This window comes from Rattus norvegicus, chromosome 5 (genome assembly GCF_021556685.1).
Source record: "Rattus norvegicus strain SHRSP/BbbUtx chromosome 5, alternate assembly SHRSP_T2T, whole genome shotgun sequence".
NCBI classification, from domain to species: Eukaryota; Metazoa; Chordata; class Mammalia; order Rodentia; family Muridae; genus Rattus; species Rattus norvegicus.
The window spans coordinates 64,499,716-64,515,299 of record NC_141538.1 but is presented as its reverse complement, the minus strand read 5'-3'; the positions used below and the strand labels follow the sequence as shown (position 1 = coordinate 64,515,299).

Below are 15,584 nucleotides of genomic sequence, written 5' to 3'. Positions count from 1 at the left end.
AGCCTTGGGGAGGAATGAAGGTGATTTAAAAGGAGCACCTACCCGGAGCACGGGGAACAAGGGGTAGACACGGACACCAATCAAAACTGGGAATCCTGCCTTCACTACTGCTGACCGATGGTGCTGGCTTGCCTTCTCCCTTCAGTTTTCTCCCCTTTGTAATCTGCTCTTTCACCGTGGACATGGTACTGAGTTCAGGCCCTATGTTTTTCTGGTTCTGCTTGTATCTCCTCAGGGAGAGGAAAGGGAGGAAGTTTGGTTGAGGGCAGTGTGGGAAGCAGAGCCAAGCAGATCCCAGATTCCCTGAGATGCTCTTTTTGTTAGTGCCCCAAGTCATAGACCTAGACACCGTGTCAGAAACTGTTTAATGTTAGAATTACAGGCTTTTGGCAAGTATATGGCAAGCCCATCTGTCCGTTCCCATGTCCACTGAGAACACAGCAGAGGGGGCATGCCCCAAGCTCTGGCCTCAGTCCAGACTTCAGCTTGGGTTTGTCCAGCGAGATGTCTCCAGTCCATGAAAGCCCATCTGGCTACAGCTTGAGTTCACTGGGCATTGGCTCCCCTCTTAGGCCAGCCAGCAAGTTGTTAGCCGCCAGCAAGGACATGGTGTTGCGAGTTTTGTAGGTGGCACTGCCGATGTGGGGCAGGATCACTGAGGAGAGAAGGAAGCATTGATCCCAGGTTACCAGGACAAAGGCTCTGCCTCCACACTCCTACCAATGTGTCCTCTGCTTGTGTCCTCCTACACTTAGGGAGGGTAGATGTTCCCCATGAACCCCATTCCTTTAGGGTTCAGAGGGGCAAATGCTGAGACCCATTTGGGTCTCCCATTCCCCACACACACGCACACAAAAGATTTGAACCCTTAAAAATATGGTAGGCAACAGGGAGTCACTTGTAGACAGTGAAAGTAGGCACCAGCTTAGAAGCCTAGCAGCTAACCCTGCACCCTTGAAAGTGATGGCTTCTGAACTACAAGAGGTAACTCGATGATGGAATGCTGGGTGATACCGTAGGTGCCTCTGGTTCCAGTGCAAAGCAAATGAAACTCTAAAGAGCTGCCTGCCTTCCAAAGCAGTATGAGGACATGAAATGAGGATGTGGCCAGTTTTCCTGGCTGTGGACAGCCAATGTTCGTTGTAGGCTGGCCACAGCGATCAGGTCAGGAGGATTTTACTAAGGGTTGCAATTCAGGTGCCTTCACTAAAGAGGCAGCAAGGACATGTGCGCAGTGCAGAGGGACACCAATAGCCCTGATTCCTCTCGGAAGGCTGGAGACAAAAAGGAAAGGCAAGGGTTGGGGATTTAGCTCAGTGGTAGAGCGCTTGCCTAGCAAGCGCAAGGCCCTGGGTTCGGTCCCCAGCTCCGAAAAAAAAAAGAAAAAAAAGAAAAAAAAAAAGGAAAGGCAAGCCCTAAGGCCAGGGTCTCAAAACACTCCCAGGGCACCAGCACCCTCAGGACCCGTTAAGTGCACAGTCTCAGGCTGCAGCCCAGACCCGCAGAAGCCCTTAGGGCAGGACCTGACAATCCAGTGACTGTCCCTCCAAGAGACCACAAACGATATTAGAGCAATTGCACTTGCTGACAAAATAGCAATAGGGCAAGCCCAGAAGTATCTAGGGCCCTCGAGGACAAAACGGGACAGAAGCTCAAAAGGCTGAAGAGGGGTCCACGCTCAGAAGTTGCCTGGGGGCCTGATGGCTGGTGAGCGCATGTGCTGGAGAGCCTAAGGAACTCTCCAGCCACACCATGAGTGAGCTACCACTCGATAACTTCTGGTGGTGTCATTACTTTCCCAAACACCGTCAACAGCCATTTAGAGCCATGAGTAGCTAAGCTATGGGAGTTAGGTCAGCCTCCCTTTAACAAGCCTGTTCACCTCTTGGACCTGTCTGGGGACCCAGCTGAGCACTGCACTCCTGTTAAACAGCCCTCACTATTTATTATTCTACGCACTCCCAATCCCAGGCAGGGTTAGCATTGCTTCAGCTAGCTCCCCGGCCAGGCCTGCTCCACAGGGCAGCTATGCATTTGCACTAGAAATGGTTCTTACCGCAGTTCTTGAGGGTCAGCAGGGGGTGGCTTGGAGGCAGTGGTTCTGGGGTGGTCACATCCAGTCCTGCTGCTGCAATCTGACCACTGGCTAATACCTGGTACAGGTCTTCCTGGTTTACCACATCTCCTCTGGAGGTGACAATGGTGATGGGGGAAAGGCTCAGAAACTCTCTCCACCCAAGCCACCTTTAGGGCAGAACAACTCACAGAATACATTTTCCCATACACCAAGCGCCTGCACTGACTTCTCAGGCAGGACTAACTACAGGGAGTCTGCATGAGAGTGCTCATCTTGACCAGCGCCCTGCCACTCGCTAGCTCGTGACAGAGCTAATAATCTCTTACGAGGGCCACCGGGTTCCTAAGAAAGCCCTACCGTGCAGGAGTTCTGGTGCATGGGAGTGTAACACAAGCACTCTGCACGCACAGGGCCCAGGAGACTGCAGTTGTATTAGCCCACACAGGCGCTTCTGATCTAGCTGGCCCCTAGACCGTGGCCAAGAACCACAGAATAGCCATCACATATTTGGCCAACAAGGGCAGAGAAACCTACCTGCACCCATGTGAGCCACCAATGAGGTCAAGAACTGGCTTTCTGGAACCTTCCTATCGTGCGCTCAGTAGTACTTGAGGAATGGACTATCAGCATGCAGAGCCCTGGAAAGCCTGGAGTGCATCCTGGTGCTGGGTAGGTGGAAGCCAGGGCTGCCAGGGGCATGAGTCCTGCTTTGCTTTTAATCCCACGCCCAGGTCGCGCTTGGTGGCTAAATGTTGGTACCCCGGGGAACGCCGGAAGTAGGCAGACACTTGCGGAACACATGAACCCTTGAGGTGGTTTCACCTAACGTTCTCAAACCTGGTTTCAGGTTCAAAGGAGCTAGATATGGTGCTGCACACCTATAATCCCAGTCCTTGGAGGCTGAGGCAAAAAGATTACAAGTCCAAGCCAGACTTGGCTTGAGTGAGGCTGTCTCAAAAGCAAGGGTCAAAGGGTGCCAACTAGGGAGGAGTTAGGGAGGCAAGGACAGGGGCATTGCTATATCACAGGACCACTGCCCTGAAGTGAGTTTTAGGGTCTGTGTCCCCAAGGCCACACAGGTTCAATGAAGTTAGGCCAGGCTCAGTAACATGGAAGATTGGTCTCTGAAAGACCCTACAGAGGCCCCAGCCTTTGCAGCAGAGGGAAGCGGGCCTGCTGGAGGGCCCTAGTGACTTGCTCCCAGAATCACACTACTGTGAGCCGAACCCTGGGCAAGGTTGGGTTACTGCAGGGAACCAGAAGGCTGGGCCCTGTGCTAACTGCTCTTCCTCTGGAATTTCTCAAAGGGCTGTTGGTTTATGGAGGTTTATGGAGGTTGACATGCCCGTCCTGAGCCCTCTCATCACCAACCAATAGAGAACAGAAACTCCCGGTCAACTGCATTCGACACGCCCATCTCCAGGAGTGCGAGGGGACTCAGGGACAAGGACCGCCCTCAGCTACCTGCTGATGTTGATGAAGACAGCAGTGTTCTTCATCTTCTGGAAGAAGTCCTTGTTGCAGAGCCCCCTGGTAGCCGGTGTTAAGGAGCAGGACACTACAATGAAGTCTGACTCGGCAGCCAGCTGAGCAATAGGCACTGAGAGGAGAGAGCTTCATCAGAGGCTGACCACCAAGGAGGGGCAGCAAGATGGCAGAGACCAATGAAATGGAGTAGTTCCCATATGCACACAGGAAACTCCCAGGATTCCAGGCATGGTAGCATATGCCAGCAATTCCAGGGCTCTGGAGACTGAGGCAGGAAGAAGGCTACCTTGACTTTGAGGCCAACCAGAGCTATACATTGACACTAGCTCAAAAAACAAAATCAGAGGGCTAGGGAGATATCTCAGTGTGTAAAGTGCACATTGCATGAGCATGAAAATCTGAGTTTCGATTCCCAACGACCCCCACCTAAAAAACTGGTCAAGACTCCCAAAAACTCCCAACCCAGGAGAGATGCAGACAGGTGGTTCCCTGGAGCTCCCGGCCTGCCCGCCAGCCACATCAGTGAGTTCTTGGTTCAGTGAGAGACCATGTCTCAAACACTGTGACGTCGGAGTTATAGAGATGGCTCGGCAGTTGAAACTATCATGAGGGCCAGAGTTGGGTCCCAGCACCCATATAATAAGCCACACAGCCTGACTATGCCTGCAGTAGAAACTCTGAGATGGGCAGAAACAGAGCAATTGCCAGGGCTTCCCACCTAGATGAGAAAACTTCAGGTCTAGGATCCATGATGGAAGTCTGTGCCCCTGACTGGTCCTCCATGTCTCAAGGAGGTAGAATGCATAACACATAAAGATCACAGAAGCCCCCGGACAACTCAAGCTCCTGCATCCTGGCTGTAAATCACACACACACACACACACCTGCATTCTGCCTGTAAATTAATCTCTCTCTCTCTCCCTCTCTCTCTCTCACACACACACACACACACACACACACACACACACACACACACACAGAGAGAGAGAGAGAGAGAGAGAGAGAGAGAGAGAGAGAGAGAGAGAGAGAGAGAGAACGCAGCACAGAAGTCAGGGTTGTTTCTTACCAAACTCTGCCTGAAACTCTGCTGCTTCCTGAGGCCTGGGCTGGCGCCCCGTGTAGAGAAATCTCTGGACACCAAATGGTTTCAGTCGTCGAGCAATGGCCTGACCTAGGGGCAAGGAATCCATGATTTGCTCCCACCTTCCAGAGGGCAAGTGCTGGTTACCGGTAGAGGTGGGTCCTTTTTCTGTCTTAATGGGGCTTAGGCTGCCCCAGAGTGACAGATCCCCAGCTAGTATACTGCCCTCAGGGACCTAGAGGCAGTGCCACACTCTGTAGGACTGGCTTACACTGGCTTCACATGGTCCCAGTCATCTTGACGGTCACTTGCTGACCTTCAGCAAGAACTGGATGTGGCATCTCTGAAGAGAGGGGTTCAAGAGATCTCCTCCCTCCTTCTGAGTCCTCTACTTCTGTGAATGCAGCCCTACCTCATTTGACTTTTGGTGGCATTGCCAGCTGCCGACTTGCCCTACCAGACCTACCAGAGTTTTTCATGCATGCACACAGGTGAGGGCACTTGTGTTCTCAGACTGGAACACACCCCAGGTTATTGGACTCCTCCAAGAAGCTCCAAGGAGTGTTGGCTGTCCAGACAGGTCACCTTCAGTCCCCACCCCTAGGCTGCCTCTGTACAGGCAGGATGACAGCAGCTTAGCCTCCCACCAGGCTTCAGAAGGGTCAGCACTGAAGGAGAGGGGACCCTCGGCTGCAACTCCAGAGTGGGAAGTAGCCCACCTTCCAGAACCGGGGTCCAAGGTTGGTGCAGGCTTTCCCACGGTAGCCTGATTCCCATGGCTAGCCCAGCATCTTATAGCCTTTGCGCAAATTAGTAAAAGAACCCTGGCTCTCAGCAAGCTGCCCCTGAAACCAGAGTTCTGGGAACTCGAGCTGCCTTTTTATTCCTTTAGCCACATGCACAGCCTCACCAAAGGACACCGAGGACCATGGCACTGGGGTCTCAACCAAAAGGGGAAAGCCGAGAGCGGGCAGTGGGAGCCTCACCTATGCGCCCCAGCCCCACAATGCCAACAGTGCTCTCGGAGAGTCCATAACCGCACATCCACAAGGGGCTCCAGGAGCTCCAGCCACCGCTGTGGGGAGAAGGGTGGTGAGCAGCAGTCAGACCTTGACAAGAGAAAAGGGACCACACAGGGGCCCACACCCGGAGCGCTCCTGGCCTTTGTCTGAAGCTAATTCTGCTTCCAGGTCATAGGACAAGAGTGGCTAACAAATGAATGGATCCCTTTGAAGCCAAGAGGGACACAGGGAGTGAGCCCATAGGTAGGGCAGAAGGGCGACCTGCCCCAGGCAGAATGCGAAGCAAACTTAAGAGTGGGGTTTCTGAACAAGTTCTGGAATCACGCAACACAAAGGTGACCTCCAGAGTGCACCCCGAGACCCTGCGCGGGCCAGACTCGGGCTTCTCACCCAGAACCCTTGCACCTGATGGGAAAATGCTTTTCTCTGTTGTGCCCACGGTGTCACGTGGCCGCTCGTGCTGCCCCTGGGCATTATCGAGAAAGATCCCTGTTCCTCACATTGAAGAGTCATGGCAGTGTGATATGGGCAGCCTTGACTCTCAAAGGTATTTCTTGTCCTCTAGCTTGTCACCCCCCTTCAGCATGGGGGATGGGGGAATTCAGCATTCCACCCCCAGGTCCGGGATCCATTCCACTGCTTCCGGGTCAGCAGAATTTGCTCCTCCCTCAGCTTCACCTCTCATGACTTCCCTTCCTGTTCCCTTTAACGCAGCTCTGCGTGTGCTTTGTGCTTTAATTATTTTAGCTGAATCTATCTCCCTAATCCAGAGACAAAGCCTATCTGGACGGGGCTGCCCTGAGCGCTCAGGTCTCACTGCGGAGCCTACCTGACTTTCCCAGGCATCCACTTACTTCTTTACTTCCTCTATGGCTTCCGGCAACCGGCGGCAGGTGGTGAGCAGGAGGGAGACAGCAAGTTCTGCCGTGGCGTCTGTCAGGACACCTGGCGTGTAGCCCACCCGGATCCCGCTAGGAAGCAAACATCTGGTTATAACATTGGCCTTAAGCCACTTCACCCATGTCTCCCAACGGGTCATTTCCACGATGTTCTGCTGACTGCCAGAAAGCTCAGAACTGTAAATGGTCCTCCATCCCATCACTCCCTGCTCTGGGGAGGATACGAAAACAGAAGCTCAGGATTCACAGTCTGCAGCGAGTGACTACCTAACCGTCCCGAATTTCATCATTGGAAAAAGAAAACAACAAAAACAAACAAACAAACAACAACAAAACCCTGGCCTTTTCTTCTTCCAGGAGATCATAGAGATCAGAAAAGAGAGCAACCCTGTCAGGGTATGGTCGGTCACAGGTCATCATTGCCCTCTAACCTTCTGGGTTAATGTGCTTTGTGCAGTGGTGGCTACTTAGCATGGGCCACTTGGCACTCTCACGGAAGCACATGACACCAGGCAAGGGGAGAGCTCCTCTGGCGCAGCCTCCCCAAGGCAGGCCCTCCCTGTCCAGAGTCCCAGCTGTACTCACCGTTTCTTGATCTCATCTAAAGCCAAGTGGTCAACCCCCACAGACAGGGTGCTGATGACTCTGAGGTTGGCTCCTGTTGTGCAGAAAACACATGTCTGTCCTCGAGGAACCCAAAGCCACGTTCTGGGGTTGGTCTTAGGAATACCGACTTATCATTTCTTAAATGAGGGGAGGAAGCTGCTATCCCTGTCCCTAGTATTAAGTTGATCTACTTTGCCACTGACTATAGGAGCTCAGGTAGAGTTCTGTCCCAGTTGCTGAACATTCTTCACGCCTTTTCAGGGCTCTTAACTCTCACCCACCAGTGGTTGTGGGTCCCCTTTAGCCACACCAAAAGCCTCTCCCCACCGACACTTGAAGTGCTGAGGTGGCTGGGGTGTGACTGTATCCTGTGCTCTCCTCCACTAAGTATCTGTCTGGTTAAGGCCAGGGTGAGAGTGGTTCTGCACCGAATCTGGCAGCCTAGGGTCTGAAGTGTTCCTTAAACTGACACAGTACAACTTACAGGACGATGTTCACTCTACCCAGGAATGAGACCTGGGACCACTGCTGTGCGCACCCATCCTGGGTACCTATCAGTGCTCAGCACAGACAGTGCTGGGCCCCCTGTCCTGCAGCACACAGGCCCAGAGAGATCTCAAGGTCACAAAGCAAGGCCGTGGCACAGCAGAGAGGTTCAGAGCCCAGGATACCCTCCCTTCTCCACCCTCCAACCTCTACTCCCACCCAGGTATCACATGGTCTTTGCCCTCTTGGAGCCTCCCAGGATCTTACAAACCAGATCGGGGACAACATGTGTCAACTGGAGCTACTGCTGGGGGCGCCCTTAGAAGACAGGGAAAACACTACAGACAAGCTCAAAGGCCAGTTACAGCAGGCTGGTGTGCTCACCCGGCACGACCCCCCTCAGAACGTTGGCTCAGGCCGACTCAGCACATACCCGCAGCATCCAGAAGTTTCTTGTCCACGCGGTCACTGAGGCGGCAGAGCAAGCCATAGGCCCCCGCCACGCCTTGCTCCAGATCCTTGCTGGGGATGGGATCATCCGAATTCCACTGCTCTACCTCACAGCTGAAGGAAAGGGAAGCCACTCAAAGAATGTAGAGGGTCCTACAGTGTGCATGGCTGGCAAACATGGGCTTCCACGTGCTATGGCCTTAGGCTAGCCAGAGTTAAGGTCACTCGTGGGGAGGCTCAGAACTGTCTGGAGTGTAGCTGGAGGAGGGGCTGAAGGGCTACCAAAGTGGGGAAAGTTGACAAGAGCTGAAGGCTCCCCTGGCCATGGGAGCACTTGAGTGTGCTTCCTTAGCAGCCCAAAGTGTGAGGTGCTCCTCCAAACCCTTCCACTGAATCCAGAGCGGTCCTGGTGTGTGTACACAGGAGACACTGGACAGTGGCTGGCAAGTCCCCAGGTCCATTCGTCTCAGCTCCTCAGGACCAAAAGTACCAACAAAACAAGTCCTTAGGAAAAACTGTATTGTGCTAGAAAATCTTCAAAACAAATCACATTCCCCAAACCATCAGAATTTAATCCCAGCACTCTAAAGGCAGTGGCAGACCTATCTCTGTAAGTTCGAGGGCAGCCTGGTCAAAAAGCAAGTTTCAGGACAGGCAAGGGTGCAACACAGAGAAATCCTGTCTTGAAAAACAGAAAACAAACAAACAAACAAGCAAACAAAAACTGACTGCTGAGTGCTCTCACCTCCACCCAAACTGGCACCGTAATGCAAAGCTGTCAAGACAAAGTGGCTAAACCGGCAGTGGGAAAGGACTGAGCATAAAGGCCAGGTCTGCCGCCTGGAGCTCAGTGACCCTGGGGCCCTGTGTTCTCAAGTCGGTGATAGAGAACTTCTAAAGCTGACTTCACAGTGTTGGAAGGACTGAAAGTCTGTGTTCACAGCTCCAGATAAGATTCAATAAACAATCATTCAAAGATTCAGAGCACAATCATCAAACGCAAACGGCCCCATCCAGTATCCAAGGAGGCAAGCCAATGGCTGCCATAGTCCCTAAACACTCCTGCCTGCCAGCTAATCTCAGAGGGTAAAATTCACGGCCTGAACCTTGCCTCTTAGGCAATCTCACTTCACTGAAGGCTGGAGACCAATATCCTGGAGCCAGGAGCAAGCCGCCACCCGGAGAATTTTCTCTAAGGCGGCCCCAAACTCCAAGCCAGCCCCTTGAGGACACAGCTGGCAACTCCTGAGCAAAGCCCCCAAGCGCCAGCGCCACCCTCCCCGATCCTGGCTCCACTTAGCCTGCCTGCCAGGCGCCCGGCTCTTGGAAGGTAGCCCCCAGTCCTGGGACAGCTCCGGAAGCCCCAGCCGTGTGTCTGGAGACTCACGATCTACCCAGCGCGGCTGCAGGGGTGTCTGAGGTTGGGTGGACTGGACAGCGTGCCAGGGGCTCAGCTGCAGACCCCACGCCGACGCGGGCGCTTACTCTGTGGCCTGGGCGAGCGCAGCCCTGCCCTGGGCCGGCAAAGGGCCAGTGACGAACACCTTCATGAGTCGCGCGGGTTTCACAAGACCCGCAGCTGCAAACATTAACCAACCTAGCCTAGCAAAAGGCGACGGAAGTGTGGGCGGGGCCGGCGTTGGGGGCGGGGCCAGCGCTGGGGGCTGGGCCGAGTCCGGACCCTAATCCATCCAGTGTGGCTGGGGCTGGCGCTCTGCAGATTTGGGTGTCCGGGGAAAGAGGCCCTTTATTTGTGTGGGTTGAGTGTAGGGCTTCAAGAGCCTTCTTGGGTGTGTGTGCTTTCAAGAGTGACAAGGTCTCGAGACTGTCAAGCATCCCTAAGAGCCTGGAGTGAAAGGCATACTGAAGAGGGCACCTGTGTGAGCGGCTATGGATATGTCTCTGACTATGCTGTCAGAGTGAGGAAAGGAGAAAGCCCTGATAGCCCTGTGAGGGCTATCTTAGCCAAACTATCCCAGACAGAGGCTTCTGGTTAAACACACAGAATTCTAAGCCAAGCCTGACCTGCGTGCTCTCAGGAGGCTAAGCAAGAGGGTCTGAATCCCGACATTATAGCTTTAACACTTAGGATGATTCCCTGGATTGTGATGATATTTTAACCTGCTGACGGTCTGGAAACAGTTCCTGAGCGAGTCAGGGACCAGGTATGCTGGGTCATGGGTAAGTCCAAGGTTTGCAGGTAGATGGGACTGAGTCTGGATCTTGGCTCTAACCCTTTCGAACTATTTGACCATGAGATGACATCCGAGCCCTAATCTGCACTCCCGCCCCTATTTCTTCAGGCACATAATGGGGATAACATTTCCATTGAAGGTTGTTTTCACTACTGAACGGGGCTGCTTAGCCCGAGGGTGGGAGTACTCAGCTGCCTGGGGCTAAATGCTCATTTCACCATGGTGTGCAATTATTAAACTTTGTGTGCCTCAGTTTCCTCATCTGTACAATGGGGATTGTAGTGGTACTTGCCTCTGCTTGCTGAGCAATGACATGTGTACTGTGCTTATAATAGAGACTGAGCCAGGCATGGTGACTATGCTTATAACCCAGCATTCAGGATGTAGAGGCAGGATTGCAAGTTCAAGGCCAGCCCAGACTTCACGGCAAGTGATGCAGGTCCTGAAAACAGTTTAGGGCTTGCTCAGGGTCCCGGGGCCTGCCCATGAGTTCTGCAGCCTCATTTCAGTCCCAAGGCTGTTCAGTAACTTGCTCTCTGGTCTGGATGGGCCCCAAGGGCAACACAGTGGACCCTTCACTGATTTTATGGAGACCCACGAGGACTCCAGTATATAATATACACAGTGTTGACAGTTGTCAACTGGGCCATTTGGGGTACCCACTAATATAGCAGAAGATGGCCTTGAACTTGCCAGAATTACTTGTACCTAGCACTACTTTCTGTTCGCATCTGGGTCCATGCCAAGTCTTTACCCTTACCCTCCCTTTCCTAAGTAATACATTAATGTGTCCCCTACTGACCCTTATGTGTGTTGTTAGGTCACTACAGGGAAAGGAAAGGTCCTGAAAGTTGTCAAACATTGACACAAGGAGGTGTTTTTGTGCCCCTAGGCCAGGTCTGCTGGGCTCTGCTCAACTCTCTCCACATATCCAGGTTGGGCAAGGACAGTGAGCACTGGACAAGCATGTCCACAGGGGCCATGGGTCCCTGCCTCAAGGCAAAGCATCAGCTGACACTCAGAGGGTACTATAGATTGGAAGGAATGAAAACAGAACACAAGGCCAGCCAAAGGGTCTGCCTTCTGCTTCAGAGAGGCTAAATCCAAAGAACATCGGACATTGACAATGTTTATGGAGGCCTTAGCTCAGGAGACGATGCCAAACACTTTTCCTGGGAACTCTCTAGTGGCCATGTGTCCCCAAGCCACAGACCAGAAGCTAAGGAGAGTGGGAGAAGCTGCTTAAGGTCACACAGCCATAAGAGGCAGCCTTTGGACTCAAGCCCCGACCTTGGCTCTATTCCCCACTCTCTGCCACCCAGGAAGTGTTGTAGGAGTGGAGTACAGGGCTCCAGGGGAGAGCAGTTTTTGGCACTGGCTTGGGAGAACTCCCAGAGGGACAGCATTGTGATTGATCCAGAGATGGGCACCAGGAGAGGACGGGGAATGACAGGTGCTTTGGTGCGTGGGCTGGCAGAGGAGGGCAGGAGGGGCTTATAGCCCTGAAGCTCAGTGCGTAATGGGTTGAAACCGGGTAGTCCAAGGTCCTGGGTTCAGACGCAGGAGCCTGGGGACACCTGGCCACAGAGAAGATGGACCACCACTTCAGCAGGGGCTGGAAACTTAATTCAAAATGGCAGTAAGAAAAGCTTAACAGTTACTGTCATCAGCCAGTAGCAGGAGTAAGTGATCAGCCACCAGCAAATATATCAAATAGTGTCAGAAACACCAGACACACGAGTTTCTCAACCACATTAGGTGGAACCCCTCACCTGAGAATAAGAAGGACCCCAAGACTGAAGTGTGGCTGGCATACTGACTTCCTAACCTGGCTACTCACCATGAGCCTCATCTGGAAAATTGTCACAGTGGAAGACTCTGTCTCTGTTCTTGGACATCAGTTTGAACACAATTTCTCTTGCTCACGATACCCAAGCTGCCTCAAAATGGCTTTCAAAATAGTCTGCCACCCGGACTTTTGGTTTACACGCTGATGAGCTGAAGTCCCTAAACTTTTCTAGCATCTATGCTAGCTGTCTGCCTCCAGCTTCAAGACAGCCAGTGTGACCTCTGAAGCTGCTTCAACCCTTTCCTAGCCGCCTGTAACCCGCCTCGGTAATTTTGTGTCACGTGATGTGTTAATATTAGGAAGGCCGGGCCACCCTGTGTGGTGTTGAACGTTTGGAGCCTCAACTCAGAAGGCTGAGGCAGAACTGTTATGAGTTTGAGGTTAGCCTGGGCTACAGAATGAGTTTGTGGCCAGCCTGGGAGACAACGTGGGACCCTGACTCAAGAAAGAAAGAAGGAAAAGATTAGAATAAAGGGATTTGTGACCACAAGTGGCCAGCCATCCGGCAAAATGGGGGCTAATTGGCGACATGAAGTTAATGAAGCTGACACAGCTTGTAAATTCGTTGTTAATCTGTAATCCTGACACTGTGTAAAAGCATGGCGCTGCTTCTGGTTTGAAGTTCTGGAAATGCTCCGTTTGGACCATGTGGTGTCTACTGTTCAATGCGGACCTTTCCCAAACGGCTAACAAGTTGCTCAATGGCAGCAAAGGTTGTGTAAACACAAGAGGAGTGTCTAGGATGCCAGCGACCCACGGGACAGGGCATGGAGAAACCAGCACTTCTCCACAACCTTCTGCCAATCTCTCATACCTGTGGCCTCTTCTTGGAGGCGGGCACCATTCCTAGGTTTTTCTGCAGCTTTTTTTTTTGGCACTGTCTATGCCAGGCAGTGGTGGCACATGTATTTAGTCTCAGCACTCGGGAGGCGGGTCAGGTGGGTCTCTGTGAGTTCAAGGCTAGCCTAGTCTACACAGTGAGTTTCAGGAAAACCAGGGCTATGCAGAGAAACTCTGTCTTGAAAATACCACCAGCACCAACACCAATAACAAGATAGATAGATAGATAGATAGATAGATAGATAGATAGATAGATAGAAAAGAAACTCCATTTTGTGCTAGACATCCATCTTGGGACCCACTAGCCTCTGACTCCAGACCCTGGAAGATAAGTTTCCAGTAACCTGGACTCGATGACTCCCACCCAGAAACGCACAGCCTTGACCATCTACTTGCTATGATATGCCTAACTGCGTTTTTGTTCCTGAAGCCTGCTCGTGCAGACAGTCAAGGTCTATTTTGAGGTTGCCTTGTCTACCTAATCACCACAGAGCAGAGCTCCTGGCTTGCTTGTACCGATACTCAAGGTCTTCTTGCGGTTTCTCCTTTAAAACCCCTTCCCTCGACCCCTTTCTCACAACCATCTCAAGGATGGCTTGAAGATTGTTGTCCTGCTACCAGTAATCAATAAATCTTTTCATTATAATTTGATTGAGTCTACGGTCTTTTCCCAGGGATCAGGGACTCCATAACAGTTCGAGCTTACGTTACTCTATCTGCATAAGTTCCTAGAAGCAGAATTGCTGGGTCAAAAATATGTGCACTGCAGAAAAGGAAGGAAAGATACAAGTACCAGAAGTTTTGATAGATCCTGTCAAATGCTCTTCATGAAAACTTTTCGATTTAATTCCTAATGGCAGTGTATAAAAGCACCCATTTCCCAGGGTACTAGTGTTAAATGATAATGTATTACGATTTTAATTTTCATCTCTTTCTTGAGCAAAGTTGAGCCTTTTTGTACATTTAAGAGCAAATTCTGGGGCAAGCAAGAAGACACAGGAGTTAAGAGCATTTGCTACTCTTGTGGAGGGCCCAGACTTGGTTCCCAGCACCCACATGGTGGCTCAAAAGCATGTATTAACTCCAGTTCCAGGGAATCTGGTGCCCTCTTGTGGCTAACCACAGTGCACACACATACGTATAGACAAACACAAATACTTAAAAAATAAATCTTTTCTTCTGTCAAAAGAACCACTTTAGGGCCTGTTGATATTCTTGGCTTCTTCAGACGGACAGGCTGTCTTTGTCTCGGGAATTGGTAGCACACTGAAGAAATTAGACATTTGTCTGTAGTAGGGTTGCCAATATATGGTACACGTCTCCCAGTTTGCTGTTCATCTTGTGATTTTTATCAGTTCCCCTCCTTTGTGGGGGGAGGTTGAGGTGATAGGAATGGAGTCCAGGCCCCCACAGACCTTAGGAAAGTACCCTAGCGCAGAGCCAGATGACCCTTTACCTGATTTTATTGATTTGTTTGAGATGGGTTTCCTCTACCTTCCCGGCTCTGGGATCACATGTGTGCTCCACTGCACTCCGCTTTTGTAAAATTTTTCTGTAACAAAGAATGTTTTTATTCTTATGACTCCTAGCCTTTGTCCCAGGGCTTCGCTAAAATGTATCTATGTTGCAAATGAATGCTCTCCCAAACATGGTGGTCTAACCCAACAGCCGCCACCTTACTGTTGCCAACTTGCTTACAGTTTCTGGGCGTTTGGGCTCAGCCCGTGGGTCTTACACTTTCTGGGTGTCTGGGTCTTAGGGTGCACACAGCCAGGTAGTGGCTGGGCTGAGGCAGCTGAAGGCTTTGCACACTTGTGTCTGGTTGACGATGCCAGCCAGCAGCTGAACTGTTGTATCAACGTCTACACAGGACCCCACTGTGCAAACTTGGACATCCTTAGGGCCCAGAGCCCGTGAGCCATGTTGAGAGTCTGAAAATCGAAGCTCTCTGTTTCTGAGGTTTGAGCCTGGAAACTATCAGACCGATGCCGAGCTCTGAGCATCTCCAGCTTCAGGACTCTCTTCTGATGGGAGAGGGTCAGAGCCCCAGAGTGAGTACTAACACTGCCATTGTGCTCCCTAGGCAGACAGCACAACTTTTGTCCCTGTTGTTTGTTTTCTTTTGTTTTTCCAGACAGGGTCTCTCTGTGTAGCCTGGCTGTCCTGGAACTCATTCTGTAGACCAGGCTGGCTTTGAACTCATAGAGACCCGACTGCCTCTGCCTCCCAAGAGCTGGGATTTAAGGTGTGCTCCACCCCCAGACTCTCTCCACCCACCCCCCAACTGAATTTAATTTTTTAAAAACAAATTTCATGCTTTCTTATTCTGGAATGTTTGTGAGTTATTTTTGTTGTTATTGCTGTTTTCTGAGACAGCACTGGCTAGGTAACTCTGGTTGGCGTAGAGCTATATGGACCAAGCAGGCCTTGGACACAGACTTATTCCTGTCTCCCTGTCAACTTATATGACTCTTGGAGTTTCAAGAATTTATTTTTTTCAGACAGATAGCATGTTTAGAAGTTATTACGAAATAAGGCTTTTTTCTGTCTTCTGATCACAGATAGCTGTGAGCCACCATGTGGTTGCTGGG

The 15,584-nt window shown here is 51.6% G+C and overlaps 1 protein-coding gene across 3 annotated transcripts; it reads right to left on the bottom strand.

Moving 5' to 3' along the window:
* Positions 1-311: 311 nt before the first annotated feature.
* Positions 312-9,735, bottom strand: Grhpr (glyoxylate and hydroxypyruvate reductase). Of its 3 annotated transcripts, none has more exon segments than NM_001113754.1 (9): positions 312-655; positions 2,057-2,187; positions 3,542-3,677; positions 4,632-4,736; positions 5,633-5,721; positions 6,523-6,639; positions 7,153-7,225; positions 8,093-8,223; positions 9,595-9,735. In NM_001113754.1, coding segments are annotated over 9 exon segments (1,008 nt in total). In that variant the 5' UTR covers positions 9,699-9,735; the 3' UTR covers positions 312-533.
* Positions 9,736-15,584: the final 5,849 nt, after the last annotated feature.